This window comes from Podarcis cretensis, assembly GCF_951804945.1.
Source record: "Podarcis cretensis genome assembly, chromosome: 4".
Lineage (NCBI taxonomy): Eukaryota > Metazoa > Chordata > Lepidosauria > Squamata > Lacertidae > Podarcis > Podarcis cretensis.
The window spans coordinates 29,305,959-29,322,450 of record NC_137173.1 but is presented as its reverse complement, the minus strand read 5'-3'; the positions used below and the strand labels follow the sequence as shown (position 1 = coordinate 29,322,450).

General features: G+C 40.4%; 1 protein-coding gene across 3 annotated transcripts in view; it reads right to left on the bottom strand.

Moving 5' to 3' along the window:
- Positions 1-16,492, bottom strand: part of NBEA (neurobeachin) — a 357,769-nt gene that overhangs the window by 199,136 nt on the left and 142,141 nt on the right. For all 3 annotated transcript variants that reach the window (XM_079973311.1, XM_079973312.1, XM_079973310.1), the window contains 2 exons: positions 12,173-12,281; positions 5,503-5,669 (listed from right to left, as the gene is read on the bottom strand). In XM_079973311.1, the coding sequence (XP_079829437.1) occupies positions 5,503-5,669; positions 12,173-12,281 (276 nt within the window). The remainder of the gene's footprint in view (positions 1-5,502; positions 5,670-12,172; positions 12,282-16,492) is intronic.

The following is a 16,492-nucleotide window of genomic DNA, read 5'->3' as shown; positions in this document are numbered from 1 at the left end:
TGCCCTATACCACCCCCGAATTTGAGGGGGTGGGGGCACTAGGCAGAAAGCCCTTGTGCGGACTTTGGCGCTCCTGGACACTGTCTCTGATTCGCGCCTCTAGCTGCAGCAACTTCAAAAGAAACAATTAGGAGGAAGCTAATGCACATATTTCAAGGAAGAATGGGGAGTAAAGACTGCTAACCGAAGAGATCTCTGAGAAACAAGACAGGTCGGAGGAACAGGAATAAATCATGAGAAGACACACCAAGGCTCGGTACGTTCGGCAACGGGACTGGATGGGGGGGGAACTTTCCTTTCTTTTCTCTATGTGATTAACCAAGAATCCCCCCCCCCAGTCACAAGTCAGAAATGCCGTTTAAATGACTTAAGCTGAGGATTTAAGACTGTGTGGAGATAATTTTCTAACCAAAGCATGTTTTAAGGAGACCGTGGAAAGTATAAGAGCTTTGGAATGACACAGCAAAAAATAGCATCGCCATTTTGGCAAGTTCTGTCGAAAGACTTACGTCTGGGAGGAGGAATAGATTTGTTTTCATATTGTGAGTGAGCCTCCTCAGAGGGACTAAAGAAGACGACAGATTTGTGAGACTGATGATGGAAAGAGTGCTTTTATTTATGAAAGTGATGATATATGGAACCCATCTCAACATGATGATTGGACGAACGGAAAATTCACACAGGATTATAACTGGTGTTTACCTGCTTAAGGAGATTATCAGAAGAGATCATAAAGAAAAAAAAAGAAAAATATACGAACAAGAGGAGATGTGAGAACAGCAAGATAGGACTGGATAGAATTATGAACATTATTTGGACAGATTTGTGGATATTAACGCAGCAGCAAGAAGATGATTGGAATCCCATTCGGAACTTGAAATATGGGTCCCCCCAACAAAAAAATTAAAATTTGGCTTTGTAATTCGGAATTTATGTGTTGTGATTTTATTTTATTTGATTGGTCGGTTAATAAAAATTATTTTTTAAAAAAACACAAAAGCTATGGTGTGAGAAATAATTTTTTCACCTAGATATAACCGCACTCCCTCTGAAAGGGTAGGTGTATTATTTTGGGGTGATCCTGGATCCATCTCTGTAGCTGTATCTCAATTGCGAGGAGCAGCAGTTGGCAGCTTAAGCTCCTATGCTGCTATGACCATTGCTGAACAGAGATAGCTTATCTCCTGTTGCCATGCAATGATTACCTCATAAATTCCTGAGCCCCTTGGAATTAGACTATCTATGAGCCCACTTATTTCCACATAATCTACCCAGGTCACTGTGGACTACGGATGACTGCACTGCAGCCTACTGAGGAATGGTTGGTCAGGATGCAGAGGTTGGCTTTCTCTATCATGGCACCTCCTATGTGGAATGAGTTCTCCATGGAAATCAGGAGATTACCAATGGTGAGGTACTTCAACAAAGGGCTGAAGACTTACCTATTTTCTCTAGTATTTCCTGACTGCTATCTCTCTGACAACCTGGAGAGACATCCCAAGTGGAGTGCCACAGAGCTTTGTCTAGGCCATGTGCTGTTCAACATTTCTATAAATGACCTGGATGAGGGTGCATAGGGAGTGCTTATCAAAATCTGCAGATAACATGGAGCTGGGAGAGATAGTTTATGTCATCAGCTCTGTGGAGATGTCATGGAGCAGATGGAAGGATCCTGCATAGGAAGGGGAGGATATCAAGGAGCTGGAGCTAGACAACCAAGGGGAGGGTCCAAGCAATATGAGGGAGGTGAAATTGGGCCCTCAATAATGTCTCAGCTGGAGGAGGGGGCTGGTGATTGAGAGAATCAGGAGATAGATCCTAGGGAAGGTTCAAGTGGGTTGCCAGACAGGTGTCCCACAGGCATCCCTAAAGGGATAGCTGCTGCCCATGCTGCCAGCTCCTCCTGTCACTCAGTAAGGAACTTTCTCCTGAGGAGATGCCTGAGAGTAATTTGGATACATGGAGATGCCAGCACTGGCACGAACAAGTCTCACAGGTCCAGCACACTCTGGGAAGCATCTGTTTGCTTGCCCAGACCAGAGAAACCTATTGTTCACTGTGTGAAAGCTTATGCCCACCCTGTTCTTCAAAGGAAGAGACAAAGGGTTTGTCACTCATTGGATCCACATCTCAGCTTGTGCTTAACCATGCAATTCACCTACTGGCACTTTAACCATCGTAACGCTTAGATTTACATATTTAAATTTCTGGCAGAAACAGAAACCTGAGTTTGAGTGAGGGCCAGGAAAGCTTACAGCATTAGATCCAAATGATATTGAGAAGCTGAAAGACTGGGCAAAATAAACACACTGAACATCAACCAAGATAAATGCAAAGCCCTGCATTTAAGGAAAATGAAAATAAATCAAAAGCATGAGTACAGAATAATGAAGACCTGACTTCAAAGCAATAGGTGTGAAAGGGGTCTAGAAGTTTTAGTGACTCGGAACATGAGCAAGCAGTGTGTTGCAGCCACTGATAAAGCTAATGCAATCTTAGGCTACATAAGAGAAGCCTAGGGCTATGACATCATGAGGTGTCATAGTTTCACTCTGTTCTGTGTGATTCAGGTTGCATCTGGAATGCTGCATCCAGTTCTGGGTGCCATATTTTAAGAAGGACAATGGAAAAGTGGAGTATGTCCAGAGGAGGATGGCCAGGAGGGTGATGAACCAGGAAACTAAGCTTAGTTTCGAGAAAGGAAGACATGGGCAATGGTATATACATAAATACATGTTTGTCGGGCAGAAAATGGAGATCTGTACTCTGATGCAGCAGAGGGTGGGATAAGAACCAATAGGCAGAAACTGCAGGAAGCAGCATTCAACTAAATGTTTGAGGAAACTTCCTAGCTCTGAACTATTAGAGAGTGGGACAAACTGTCTCAGGAAGAGGTGGGTCCCCCCCTCACTGAAGGAATTTAATATCAGGGATAGTGTACAGTAGTTGCATTTTGCATGGAAGTGGAAGAACTAGATGACTTTCAAACTCCCTTTCAACTCAACGATGTTATGCATTTTCTTCCTCAATATTACCTGAAATCACTTTTTGTTTTAGGAGGTGGAGTTGTACCTGTGTTTCGTTTGTCTTAAATAAAATACCCGTTTTGGCAGTGAGAAAGGGAGTCAAAACTCCTGAAATCAATAATGTTGAGTTTCAGTATAATCTTTGAACTATGTGCTTTTCAGTTGAAATAACTTGCTAGGATCATTGTTTTAATGTCTAGCAGATGCATTCTGCCAATCATTTAAAATGTACTACAAGGAGTTAAATTGATGTGTTAGCAGATAACAACAAACCTTTTGAAAGAAGTACACTTGTAGATTGTTCAAATCATTTCATGTGCTTTCTTCCTTCATTATTCTAAATATCCCCATACCATACTTAATTACCATGACTTGATAATCACTTTTCATGTCCTTGATGTTGAAATATGTATTTTCTAAGAATACTTTCTCCTCTGGTTTGAATTGCTGCAAGTCCTGTCTCAATCTCTTTGTTTCAAAGGTTTGTTCATTTCATTATGGTATGGCTCTTTTATCACTCCCCACCCCTATTTCCCCACTCCCTTCTAAAGTCTTTCCTTTCTATATTATTATTTCTCATGTCTACCATTCAATATCCAGTTTCACTTTTAGTTGGTGTTTACTTAACCTTATCATTTGAGCTAGCATCACTCCTGTTGCTTCAGTTTTTATTTTTTATTTTTATCTGGCACCATGCATTTCAGCTGACATTTTATTTGACAGCTTTTTCTCCATTCAACATCATGTCCTGCTTAGGATAGCTTTGCCTACTGTATTATTTATTTGTGTCATTCTGATGGCTGTTTGTTTAGGCTTTTCATGATCTATACTTCCTTTCTTTACAGCTGTGTTGTCTCTAATCACTTCCTTTTAATCATTGTTTAAACATTATCTTTTCACTCCACAAATACAGATTCATATTACCAGCCCATATCAATAAAGGGCTACCATCCTAACTGGAGAATTTGAGCTTCCATAAAACTTCGGATTTTGGCAGAGATAGAGGTTTCACTGTTATCAGGAAATGACTCCTCCTACTGGTACTATTTTTCTTTATTTTTTTAAAAAAGGATACAATTTATAGTCTTCAAATTCTTCCTTCACTTTTCTCCAGCTTACATTTCTTTTGCCAGAGTTTTACCTTTTTGTTATTGTTTGGGCAATACTTTCATTTTCAGAGGAAACTGTTCTCCCTTAATCTCCAAGCATTTTGAAGATATTTAGCCCTCTTTCCCTCTTTCAATTTAACAAGACTCTTTGTTACCCTTTTTAAAGTATGTCCCCATTAAGTTTCTTATGCTCTTTTTTTATACAATCCCTAATACATGTAGTCTGTCCATTTTATAAAGTTTATATTCAGAGATAACCATAACCCACTGATTCTCTTCACTGCACCAGTATTCTATTAAGTCCATTGCATCTATAGAAAGGAATGTTGTGGCATCTTAAAGGATTAAAAAAAATACATTATTGCGTAAGCATTTGTAAACTACAGTTCACCAGATGAACGAAGAGTTATCTTGAGTTCCAAGGTTGTTCATCCATACATCTATCTATAGACAGACAGACAGACAGACAGACAACTAGACAGACAAAAGTCGGAAGTAAATAAAATGCAGAAAAGGAAATAGAAAACAGGAAAGAAATGAAATCATTACCCCATGTAAATTTGTACTGCCAACTCAGGATAACACTTCATTCATCTAGTGAAGTCAAGTGAGGTTTATAAAAGCTTATGCCACGAGTGCTGGACAAAAAATTAAAACCAAATAATCTCATTCTCAAAGTATTACTATGACCCAATAAGAAAAGAGAGGAGAACAAAGGTGAAACTGGTGCCAGAAAAAATTATAAAAACACTTAATTCACAAAGGGAAAAATAAAATGGTAAAACTATGCTATAAGGCCAACTATATACCAACGCACCACAGGTTTTTTCTTCTTCTTGGCTCTTAAATCATGTGATTATAATAAACAATAAACTGTTTATGTGTTTGCATGCACACATACTATTTTTCATAATTCATTCTGCTTCCACGATTCATGTTTCAAAAAATGAATTATTTGGGGTGACCTGGGGTGACCCGACAAAGGAACTACCAGGAGATATTTGCCATGGAAGCAGGGACAATGAATTTTGCAAGACACTGAAAGGCCACTTTTGGTTCTGAGACACTGCCATGATGACTGGACCATTCACTTTATAAAAATAAATAAAAATAAATGATGGCAGCAGAGTTTCTGAGTGCAAAACCCAGCAACTGACAACAGACTCCTCATCTGATAGCAGACAACCTAAATATAAGATTCCGTTCAGTACCAGAATACGCCTATAACACAGGATGAGCTGTATGATCAGGAACGGATTCTGGTGAATTACATTACAGTCTCGACTGCTCACTACAAAGACATGACACATCCATTTAAAATACCAGTTCAGAAGCATATAATTATGTTACGATGATTAACAACATACCTATGTGAGACAGCTCCCCAAGCACCATGCTTATTTGTTAGGATATTCAGTATTTTCTGTTTCAGTTGATTCGCAGTAACATGATCTCGATGCTTGGCAGCACTGATAAGATGGTCACACATCTTCTCCTCTTCCCTTCTGTCAGCAGCATATTGGGCACACTGTGACTAGAAAGGGAAAACATGTTTATTTTTTCAGTAGGCAGTTTTGGAAAGTGGTTGAAGAAGACCTCCCCCCCCCCAATGTTCCACAATTGCTACTTTTTAAAGCATTCACTATAATATATACATAATATATACATAATATGAGACGGCTATGAAAGCTGCTAAGAAATCTTACTTTGCAGCTTCCATTGCATCCGCTAGCTCTCGCCCGGCACAACTTTTTAGAATAATTAGGTCAATAACGTCCTTAGGAGGACAACCAAATTTAAGCACAAATTCGACCCACAGCTGTGAGGCATTCGCGAGTTTTTTTGCGGAGAAAGTCCTGTTGCTCCGCCGTGACCTCCCTGCCAATTTAGATACAGTGACTGAACTGGAGGCCCCTCGACTGACTTCAGGTCCAGTGTTGGACCATTTCGATCGGATACTCCCTACTGATGTGGATAGATTCCTCCAAGTTGGTAGGCCCACCACCTGCCTCCTCGATCCGTGCCCGTCTTGGCTGATTAGGGAGTGTCCAGATGTTGTGCGGACCCCCCTGGTTGAAATTATCAATTTGTCCCTTGACACGGGGACATTCCCAGGGGAACTGAAGGAAGCAGTGGTGTGTCCACTCTTAAAAAAAAACTTCATTAGATCCCTTAGACCTTTCCAATTACCGCCCAGTTTCAAATCTTCCATACCTGGGTAAGGTAATTGAGAGAGCGGTTGCTGAACAGCTTGGTAGGTTTCTGGAGGAAACATCGGCATTAGATCCATTTCAGTCCAGTTTCCGTCCTGGTTTTGGGACGGAGACGGCTCTGGTTGCCCTAACAGATGATCTCCGTAGACACCTGGATCGAGGTGGGTCAGGACTGCTGATCCTTTTAGATTTGTCAGCAGCCTTTGACATGGTCGATCATGATCTTCTGGACCACCGCCTCGCAGACGTGGGGATACAGGGCATAGCCCGTAACTGGTTGTGCTCTTTTATCTCTGGTCGGGGACAGAGGGTGGCACTAGGGAGGGAAATGTCATCGCGCCACTCCTTGGTGTGTGGAGTGCCGCAGGGCGCAATTCTCTCCCCAATGCTTTTTAACATCTTTATGCGCCCCCTTGCCCAGATTATCCGGAGCTTTGGGCTGGGCTGTCACCAATATGCTGATGACACTCAGCTCTATCTGCTGATGGATGGCCACACCGACTCGACCCCAAACACACTGACCAGATGCTTGGAAGCTGTGGCTGGATGGTTTCGTGGGAGCCGATTGAAACTAAATCCTTCGAAGACAGAGGTCCTATGGCTAGGTCGGGATGGCATGGGGATGAGGGACCAACTCCCTTCTCTTGCGGGGGCCCAATTAGTGCCATTACCTTCCGTTAAGAGTTTGGGTGTAATCCTTGACGCCTCCCTTTCCATGGAGGCGCAGGTTACAGCAACAGCCAAGGCGACATTTTTCCACCTTCGCCGCATCAAGCAGTTGGTCCCTTACCTTTGCCGTCCCGACTTGGCCACAGTGATCCATGCGACGGTCATCTCCAGGCTTGACTACTGTAATTCGCTCTATGCGGGGCTGCCCTTGAAGCTGTCCCAGAAACTCCAGCGGGTGCAGAATGCTGCAGCGAGGCTCCTCACGGGGTCTCTGCCATGGGAGCATATTCACCCAGTGCTTTTCAAGCTGCACTGGATCCCGGTGGAGTACAGGGTCAGATTTAAGGTGCTGCTTTTGACCTTTAAAGCCCTTCATGGCCTAGGACCCTCGTACCTACAGGACCGCCTCTCCCGGTATGCCCCACGGAGAGCCTCAAGGTCCATAAATAGCAACACCCTAGTAGTCCCAGGCCCTAAGGAAGTTAGATTGGCTTCAACCAGAGCCAGGGCCTTTTCAACTCTGGCTCCGGCCTGGTGGAACGCTCTGCCTCATGAGACCAGGGCCCTGCAGGATCTGATTTCTTTCCGCAGGGCCTGTAAGACAGAGTTGTTCCGCCTGGCCTTTGGCTTGGAGCCAATTTGATTCCCTCTCTCTCTCTCTCTTTTTCTTTCTTTTCCTTCTCCTCCTGCGATGAGGCTACATTTTAATATTTTAATGTTCCATTATTTTAATGTTGTATTTTATTTTTGTTTTTAAGTTGTAATCATTCTTCTTGTTTTTATTATTGTTTGTAAGCCGCTCTGAGCCCGGCCTTGGCTGGGGAGGGCGGGGTATAAATAAAAAATATTATTATTATTATTATTATTATTATAAATGAAGTACAGTGGCATTTGCTTAATAAACCTGCTTTGTGCTAAATGTGATCCATAGAACGGATCCAAAAAGAGTGCAAGCAGTGAGACACCTCTTCTAACCCAAGAGGGGTCTGTGATATATGTTCATTTGACCATCCAGCTACAGCCAGTTGCATATCACATGCAGTCCCTCTTGGTCCCTGGCCATCAGAAGCTGCTTTGGGGTGGGTACAGAGGACTACATTCATTGGAGGCCAGATCTGCTGCCACCTAAGGTGATCGCCTCACCTTGTTTCATGGGGGTGGGGCAGTCCTGGCACAAACCTGAGGTTTGCTCCAGTGCATTCACATAGTGGGAACCCATGGTGTCTTGTATATCAACATTTGGTGACTGTTGAGTAAATCAGAATTTATTCTTGTTCAAACTTCAAAGCTGATGTCTCCCGAGAAGAGCAAGGTGCACAGAACCCTTCAGCAGATCACCACCCTGCTAGTGATCCCTCAAAGCCAGTGAATCTGGATACACTTGTCCCAGGATAGATCCCCACAGCAGCTGCCTGGTCTCCTGGCTGGCTCTTGGTCCCACCACATACCTCCCCCAACAGGAGCAGAGGAGATGATAAGGTTACTCGAGAGGATGGACATGTGCAAGTAAGCTAGCTGAGAGCCATGAAGAGGCTCCAGCTTGTATATGAAAGCCCAATCTGAGCTGAGCACCAGTTTAACAACCACACGAGATTACAATTTAATAAAAGTAAAGTTAAGCACTCATTGTAGACCCAAGTGCAGTATGCACATGACAAGTATGAGGAGAGAGCCAGGAAATAAAGAGACAGGACATTGGTGTTGGCTGAAAATAGGCCAAAACTTTATTGATTATGTCAGTAGGCTGTGGCAAAGGCACTGTGTAAGTAGGATCAACCAGCCCACCTGCTGATAATTTGGCTGGGTCAACCCTGAGTTAAGGGTCATCCTATAACGTATATCAAACCAAGGCAATCCCACTAGGACTGCCAATTTGGGAGGCTCCTATGTCCCATCGGGTCCTGTATCCAGTGACTCCTGAACAGAGACACCCCCTCCTGGACCCCTTTAGCAGGGTACCTAATGGGCTAAGGATCCAAATCAGTGCCTTATCAGCCAAAAATATGTGACCAGACTAGATGTGAAAACCACCAGACTAGATGATCCTCAGGGTTCCTTCCCGGGTGTTGAATATGGCGAACAAGTATTCCATTCCTGCTCACCTTTAGGCAGGACCAAACAATGCAGGGTGGAAGAGTGAGAATTCCCATAATGAACTGAGCTGGGAGACTCCAGCGCAATTTCTTTATATGAAATATAGGTGGACTTGACTGAGAATTGCATCCACCAGGTCTGGCATTGCAGCCAAGCTACCCAGCCCATCTCTCATTGGCCATATTAAACAGCCAGTTCTCAGTGTTTCATGAGGCCATGGAGGAAGGCATGCGCATTCCCCAATGGCTGTGCAAGGCAGGAAAGACGGTCCCTGCCAGGCTGTGCCGACACCGCAAACTACCTCTCCCCAGCATTGCACCAGTAAACAGCCATTGGCAGAACACTGGAGAATAGAACTAAATTTACTTCCTACTGATCAGTCAGTAAACTATATACTAAGCAGTGTGTGTGTTTTTGTATGTGTGTGCATGCATGCAAATATATTTGTGCATCCTGCATATTCTACCCATTATGTAATGCTAAAAGTTTAGCTAAATTTATTTTGAGAGCACAGACATTATGGGGTTAATTATTTTTTCAATTTATCTTCTTGTACCAAGAAGCACCAATTAGTACAATGATCTTCTTCTGTAATGAGGTTAATATTTCATCAGCTCATTGGACAGTTAAATCAAATGTTCATTTTTCATTCTGAGCAATTACAGAAGCTAACAGAATGAATGAATGTTAACTGTGGAAATTGTGGTTCTAGAATACAGTAATTGGACTTTCTCAATAACATTTACGAAATGAGAGTTTCTACAGCTAGAGTTATGTCAAACCATACAGATTTTGTACCTTTACAACATCAAAAAGGAAGGTTAGTGAAAAGGAGACATTTAACTGTATTACTTGGTTAAAAAAATTTTCACGCAGTGAATAATTGTTAACAAAAACAGAAGCAAAATAAGTAATAAATATGAAATTGAGTCTTATGTATCTAGCAGATTTTTCATTTTAAAAAATGCATGCACGAATGTAGAAACAGAAACAAATATAAAGATCAAAAGCATCTGAAATGTGGCTGTACTGTACTTTAGAAATGTCACAATCACATGCCTTGCCCTTTTAGGCAGGGACTCAAAGAATTATATGCATGTGCATCCATGGGCTACTAAGAGTGCATCAAGATGATTCCAGATTTCTCCTTCTCTGTGCAGCTACTCTGAATTTTCTGGAACAGGTTTTCTGGGGACACAAGTCTGTAACTCAAAAGTATGTCTAAAAGTCCATCTCTAACTATGGTTATTTAAATACTTCTCTTAATATTAATTCAAGTAACAGGTTTTATACTGCCAGTCCAAAGTATCGTATTTTTGAAATAGCAAGATAACAGAAAAATTTGAAGAATCTCACATTTGAGAAAGATCTTGGTTTGCTTACTAGAAAATTGACTTAGGTTTTTCCCTTAAGGGAATTTGGTTAATATTCTAAATTGTATTTGCTAACTGAAGCTGGAAGCTAATTGAATATTCTCATTTTGTCTACGGTTCTGACAGATCTTATACCGCAACAAATTCTTCAAAGGGCAGATAACTCAATCTTCTACTGTCATCTTGGTTTACTGCATGATGCTCTGATAAATATCAAATGTTATTTACTGTTGAAGCAATATGAAACCTCACTCTGACATACACTTAATTGTAAATGTGATTTTTTTTTAATACCTAAATTCAAAATATCCAGAATATGCTTCGTAATAAATTTGTTGCAATCCCATATGACAGGTGACTGCTGTCTCAGATGACAGAATAAAGTAAAGGTTATATATACTGAGAAAGAAAATATCAGGGAAAGCTCTGTTTTCAATCTATGCTGAAAAGAACAAAACCGTATAAGAAAGATGCAGTGAAGAGAGCTGGCCAAATGTTGCCAATAAACGTCATCTCACACACAACCCCCCCCCCCCCATCCTTGATCTTATGTGACATTTCATGATAGATTATTGCTATTCCTCCAGTGGTTGAAAGTTAGTGTGACTCAACAGTGCATCAATAGTGACAGTACATCAGCTTAGGTCAGGCTTCCTCAGCCTCTGCCCTCCAGATGTTTTAAAACTACAATTCCCATCATCCTTGACCACTGGTCCTGCTAGCTAGGGATCATGGGAGTTGTAGGCCAAAAAACATCTGGAGGGCTGAGGTTGAGGAAGCCTGGCTTAGGAATAAATTATACTGTATTTAACAGGTCCTACTCCCTAGTAAGTGTGCTTATAATTGCAGCCTAAGGTTGCAAACCTACAACCAAGAAGCTCCAACATTCTTGGGACAATGAGCTGGGCAAAAGATTCCTGCATTGCAGGAGTCTAATTGTGGCACAGCTGGGGACAGGTAAGTTAAGCCTTCCTTTGTTGGTTGTAACCCCTTCCAACACCCACACCGCATAGGACTGAGAATGTATTTTGTTGGCTACAATACAAGGCTTCTTTCAAGGCCTAACTGCAATGTAGAAAAGGGTGGGGTGAGGAAGGGCTGCTGTGTGCACAAGGAAAGGCACTGGTGGGCACACGTGCACCAACGACCACTGCATTGATAATCCCAGTTAAAACTACTTGCCCGAGAGGAAGCCTCATTGAATTCAGTGGGACCGCCTTTGGAGTATCAGAGTGCACCAAAAGTCTAAATAAATGACTTTTCACAGCATTTTTCAAAATAAAAAACTAGTGTTTTTTGAAAAGAGGAAGGTGCTAATGCAATCACTGGAATTATATGACTAAATTATCAGTTATTCAAGTAGAGTGTAATGTCACAGGGTGGTATCCTACAACATGTGAGTGGACTTCCCCTTCCTCTGTTCTCTCCAGCAACCCCATGTGCCCCCAAAATCTGCTCTGAAGAGTTTGGAAACTGTTTGGATTGGATTTGAGGAGTGTGTAGGGAGTTACAGGGGGCAAGAAAGGATGAAGAAGTCTCATTCTGCAAGCATGTAGGGTGGTCCTTTGGATCAGATTTGGGGAGCTACGAGGACCTCACAGTGGGAAGTGAGGAAAGGAAAGGCTACAGTGTAAATGCTAGCTGAATGAAAACAGAAAAATCAGAGTTTTATCAGCTGCCGGACTTACCTCAAATTCCGCATGTTTGTGTACATCTTCAGCTCTCTGCCTGTTCAAGATAAACTCCGCCTCATTTGCAACACGTACAATATGGTCCTTCATTGCATGACACAATAGTCTGGAGAGAAAAAGTTAACTGAAATCAGTCTTAATGTATCTTCATTAAAAACATTTCATACATAAAATGTAAAGATACATGAAACTGTATTTGTTTACATTAGCATGAAAAAAACAATAATTTGGTAATAAACTGATCTATAAAATGAGACAAAATCCACCAACATAAATTGCCATAATTACCATAATTAATTAGTAGTTGTTATAAACAACTGTTTTATTTGGATTATGTATGTCCGGAGAAAGCAACCAAATACTTTTTTCCATACCATTCAGTCAGCTGTAATGATCCTTACCTCATTTCAACATGTTACTTTACTTTATTTTAATGATGATTTTCACAGTTCTATGCATATTTGATTTTGGTTTTGATTCTTTTGTACAGTATTTTAGCTATGTTACGTATTTCCATCCTGGAAGCATTTGGTAAATGATAGATCATAATTTTAATAAATAAATAAATGCCATATCACACCTTTTGTAATTGCATAGGTTTTTGTTCATTGCCAAGGACAATTTGAACAAAACAAACTTTTAAAAATTCCACTATAGAAAATCATGGATGATTGAAATCATCTCTTCTTCTCCCTTTTCAGTTTCCCTTAAACAAAACAGAAACCAACTCTATTCTCTGGATGAAATGCAAGTGCTTAATACTGGCTTAAAAGTCTGATCCAACAGAACACAATAAATGTGTTATCACAGACTTCAGCAGAAGCAGATTTAAGCCAGTGATGAGTGCTTTGAAAATCCTGCCTTTGTGTATCTGTTCTTCAAAGGAAGACGTTTCAGGAAAAAATCTAAGCTGCAGAAAAAGTAATGTTCTCTACTAGAAGCTTCCTTCTTTATAATGTGCACTTTGGTGCCATAATGAGACATGATGGCCTAAAATGGGCTGTCACAAAAAATGCAAATTTAAACTACTGCCCATTCAATATTCTGCCCTATCTTCAAGTATGGCCTCAGATACTGCGCCATTCAAAGTCACTGCCCTGCACTGTTTGCAAGGTTTATGCCACAATCTTTTAACATGTTGCAAAGAATGCAGGCATTCAACTCCGGGATCTTGCAGCAGGGCTGGGCAAGCTGTGGCCAATTAGATGTTGTTGGATGCCAACTTCCAGTGCCCCCTTCTAGAAAAAAAGGTGTCAGCACAGCATATTGCTAGAAAAAAACACGGCCAACTTCCAACATTTCCAGTCCACATAGACATGAACAGGGCCAGATTTAGGTTTGATGAGGCCCTAAGCTACTGAAGGTAATGGGGCCCTTCATATGTCCAGCTGTCCTTTGTCAACAACAAATTCTCACTGTTTTTTGTGTTGAATATATGCTATATGGTAATTTATAGACCTAATAGGTATCTAAAGCCATTTGCACATGTTGCCATGTAACCAGTCCATGAAGAATGTAGGCACCCTATATATAGAAATGAGCAAACCAGTGATATTTTTGGGAGCAGGCTAGCAGGCAGAGCCCATTACTTACATCATAGGCGCCTATACAACACAAAACAACTGTTGCTGTATATAGGTTTTATTTTATTTGTTTTTTATCTTATATTTTGGAAAAGTACATCCAGTTTTTTCTTTCCTTTAAAAAAATTTTGGGCCCCCAAGAGAGTGGGGCCCTAAGCTATAGCTTGTTTAGCTTATACATAAATCCAGCACTGGTCATGAACAGCAATGGCAGGAGTCGTAGTTCTAACAACACCTGTAAGGCCACCCATTGCCTAGCCCTGTTCTACAGTGTTTGGCAGGTGCTCTTAGGAATATTGCCGATCAAAGGAAACATACTGGTTGCCTGTGGAAAACTAGCTCCTTCTTCTTTTTACATGTTACCTGCCTATGCTTCTCTAAAATGTGACATTGGAGCAAGCTACACCATTGCACATGCCTCTACTGGACCACGCTACCTGCAATACACACATACAACCTAATCCGGAAACTCTGGTGCATGGGTGGGTATCAATGCACACAAAGGTTCTGGATGGTCAAAGATGTTTCCATTCAATTTTACGGGCAGCTCTATGCATGGCGCATGCCCCCAAGAACTTCACACTGGCCAAATTGCCAACATTAAATAGAATGTGCATCCAAACAATGCTTAGCACATTGGTTTTTTTTAGGCTAGTGGTAAACATATTCACTTCTAACTTCAAAGTAACTCCTATACCCACCTATCAGGGAATAAGCCCACTGAACTCAATAGGACTTGCCTCTTAGTATAGGATTGTACCATAAAGATCTAAATAAATGTACTTTTTACAGCGCTTGTCAAAATGACAAAGAATGCTCTTAAAGAAGAAAAGTTAGAAATGTTGACACAAGATTTATGCATTTGGATCTGAGTAAGTGACACAGACTTGGCTACAGGTTGGTACCATTTGTGCAGGTGAAGATACATCATATTCCATTTTTGCATCATCTTCTATCATTCAGACTTGGAGCTCGCTTCATGCATAACACTGCCTTGTGAATAAGTAGTTCTTTGGATCCTGGCCCATATCCTAAAGTAAGAGTATCGCCTATAACTTTATCTAGGTCTTGATCCATAGAATCATGGAAACTCTGTGGGGTTTCCCAGGCAGTTTTAAAAATGACTTGCTTATAGAAGTAATGAAACAAAACACAAATCCACTGGGCATGCTGAAAGCTGTGGGAATACTCTCTGATCATTGTACTGATTTTATGCTTGACACTGTTGGGGTTTTTTTTGGTTTTTTAAACCAACCCTAATTTTCTACGTTTAGCCTAATTTGCAATCAAAAATGTTTAATTCTGTAAAGCAAGATGCCAGGTTTTTCTAAGATTTGCTTGATTATATAACCTTACTGAAATTAAAATAACAACTGGAAAGGGATTCCAAATCCAATTCACAAATTCTTTTGCAGTGTTCTTCAATTCATAATTTAAAATTCAGTCATAAATGCATAGTAATTATATGCAATTTTACATTCCATTAACCTTGCTTTGTTTTAATTATAAAGCTCTTTTGTTGGATTCCTTTAAATGATCCAGTTTATAATTTCAGGCTGTTCAAGGGAGCACTTTAATTCTACTGCACATTCATCAACTGTTTATGTCCTGTTAATTGTTGACAACTGCACAATTGCATTCTCTAGCTATGATTGATGAATTGCATTCAAACTTTAGCTATTAAGAAGAATAAATATTTATAACAATTTCCTCTTTGCCACCAGGAGGGCAATATCAAAAGCTCAGGACAGAAAAAGTAGTCTTTTAGCAATAATTATATGCATATGATCTGATAGGTATTTTGGTTAAAACTATGGGTTAGAAAAATATGACTACAGAGATTTTGTTTTCATTCATTTGTGCTCACATCAGCAAAAGCAGCAACTTTCCCCCTAAAAAGCTAATGATCAGAAACTAAGAAAATGAAAATATTTTATTTACTGAATTTATGTAGCCATACATTAAAAAAATCACACAATAAATAAATTTTGATTCGTTTAGTGCTTATAGTATAGAATCAAATATACCAACAGATCTGATTGTCTCATGTGACAAAACCATGCAAAGGAATCATGCCACTAACAAATGTTAGAAGCCCCATGTATATTCCAGGGCATAAAGGGCAGATAGTTTTCTTCGTTTGTTTGCTTAGCTAATGTATGTTCTGATCTTGCATCCAAAGACTTCTAATGGCGATAAAGCTCTAGTGCAGTCTTTGACCTCTGGCACAAAGATTACAGTAAATCCATGTGGATATAAGTGATTTATCAGTGCAGGTTATTCTGTTTCTACACACAAAATAGTGTGAGGAATTTTCTTTGCTCAGAAAGCTTATAAACATTTACAAAAAGTGGCATATTTCATTCTGACTACACTTACTGTATTATTCAAACGTATCACACAAGTGATTGTAAATTAAGTTTTATAAATTTGAGATCTTACATTTCACCCTTGTTAATCTTATACCCTCAGAAAAAAATAGACTTTAAAAACATTTTTTTAGAAGAGATACTTTCTTCATTTCCGTATATAGCCATATGATTAGATTACACATACTACTCCAATAGGTCAACAAAAATATACGTAGATATGGCAAACTCAAATTTAAATAGTCCTCTTGGCAGCTTAACTAAAAAGGTGCCTCAAAAGGAGGGGGGGGAGTTAAAACAGAGTATTCAGTAGCATCAACTTTAAAATCACTTAGTTGAGAGTGCAAGTCACATTCCACATAATT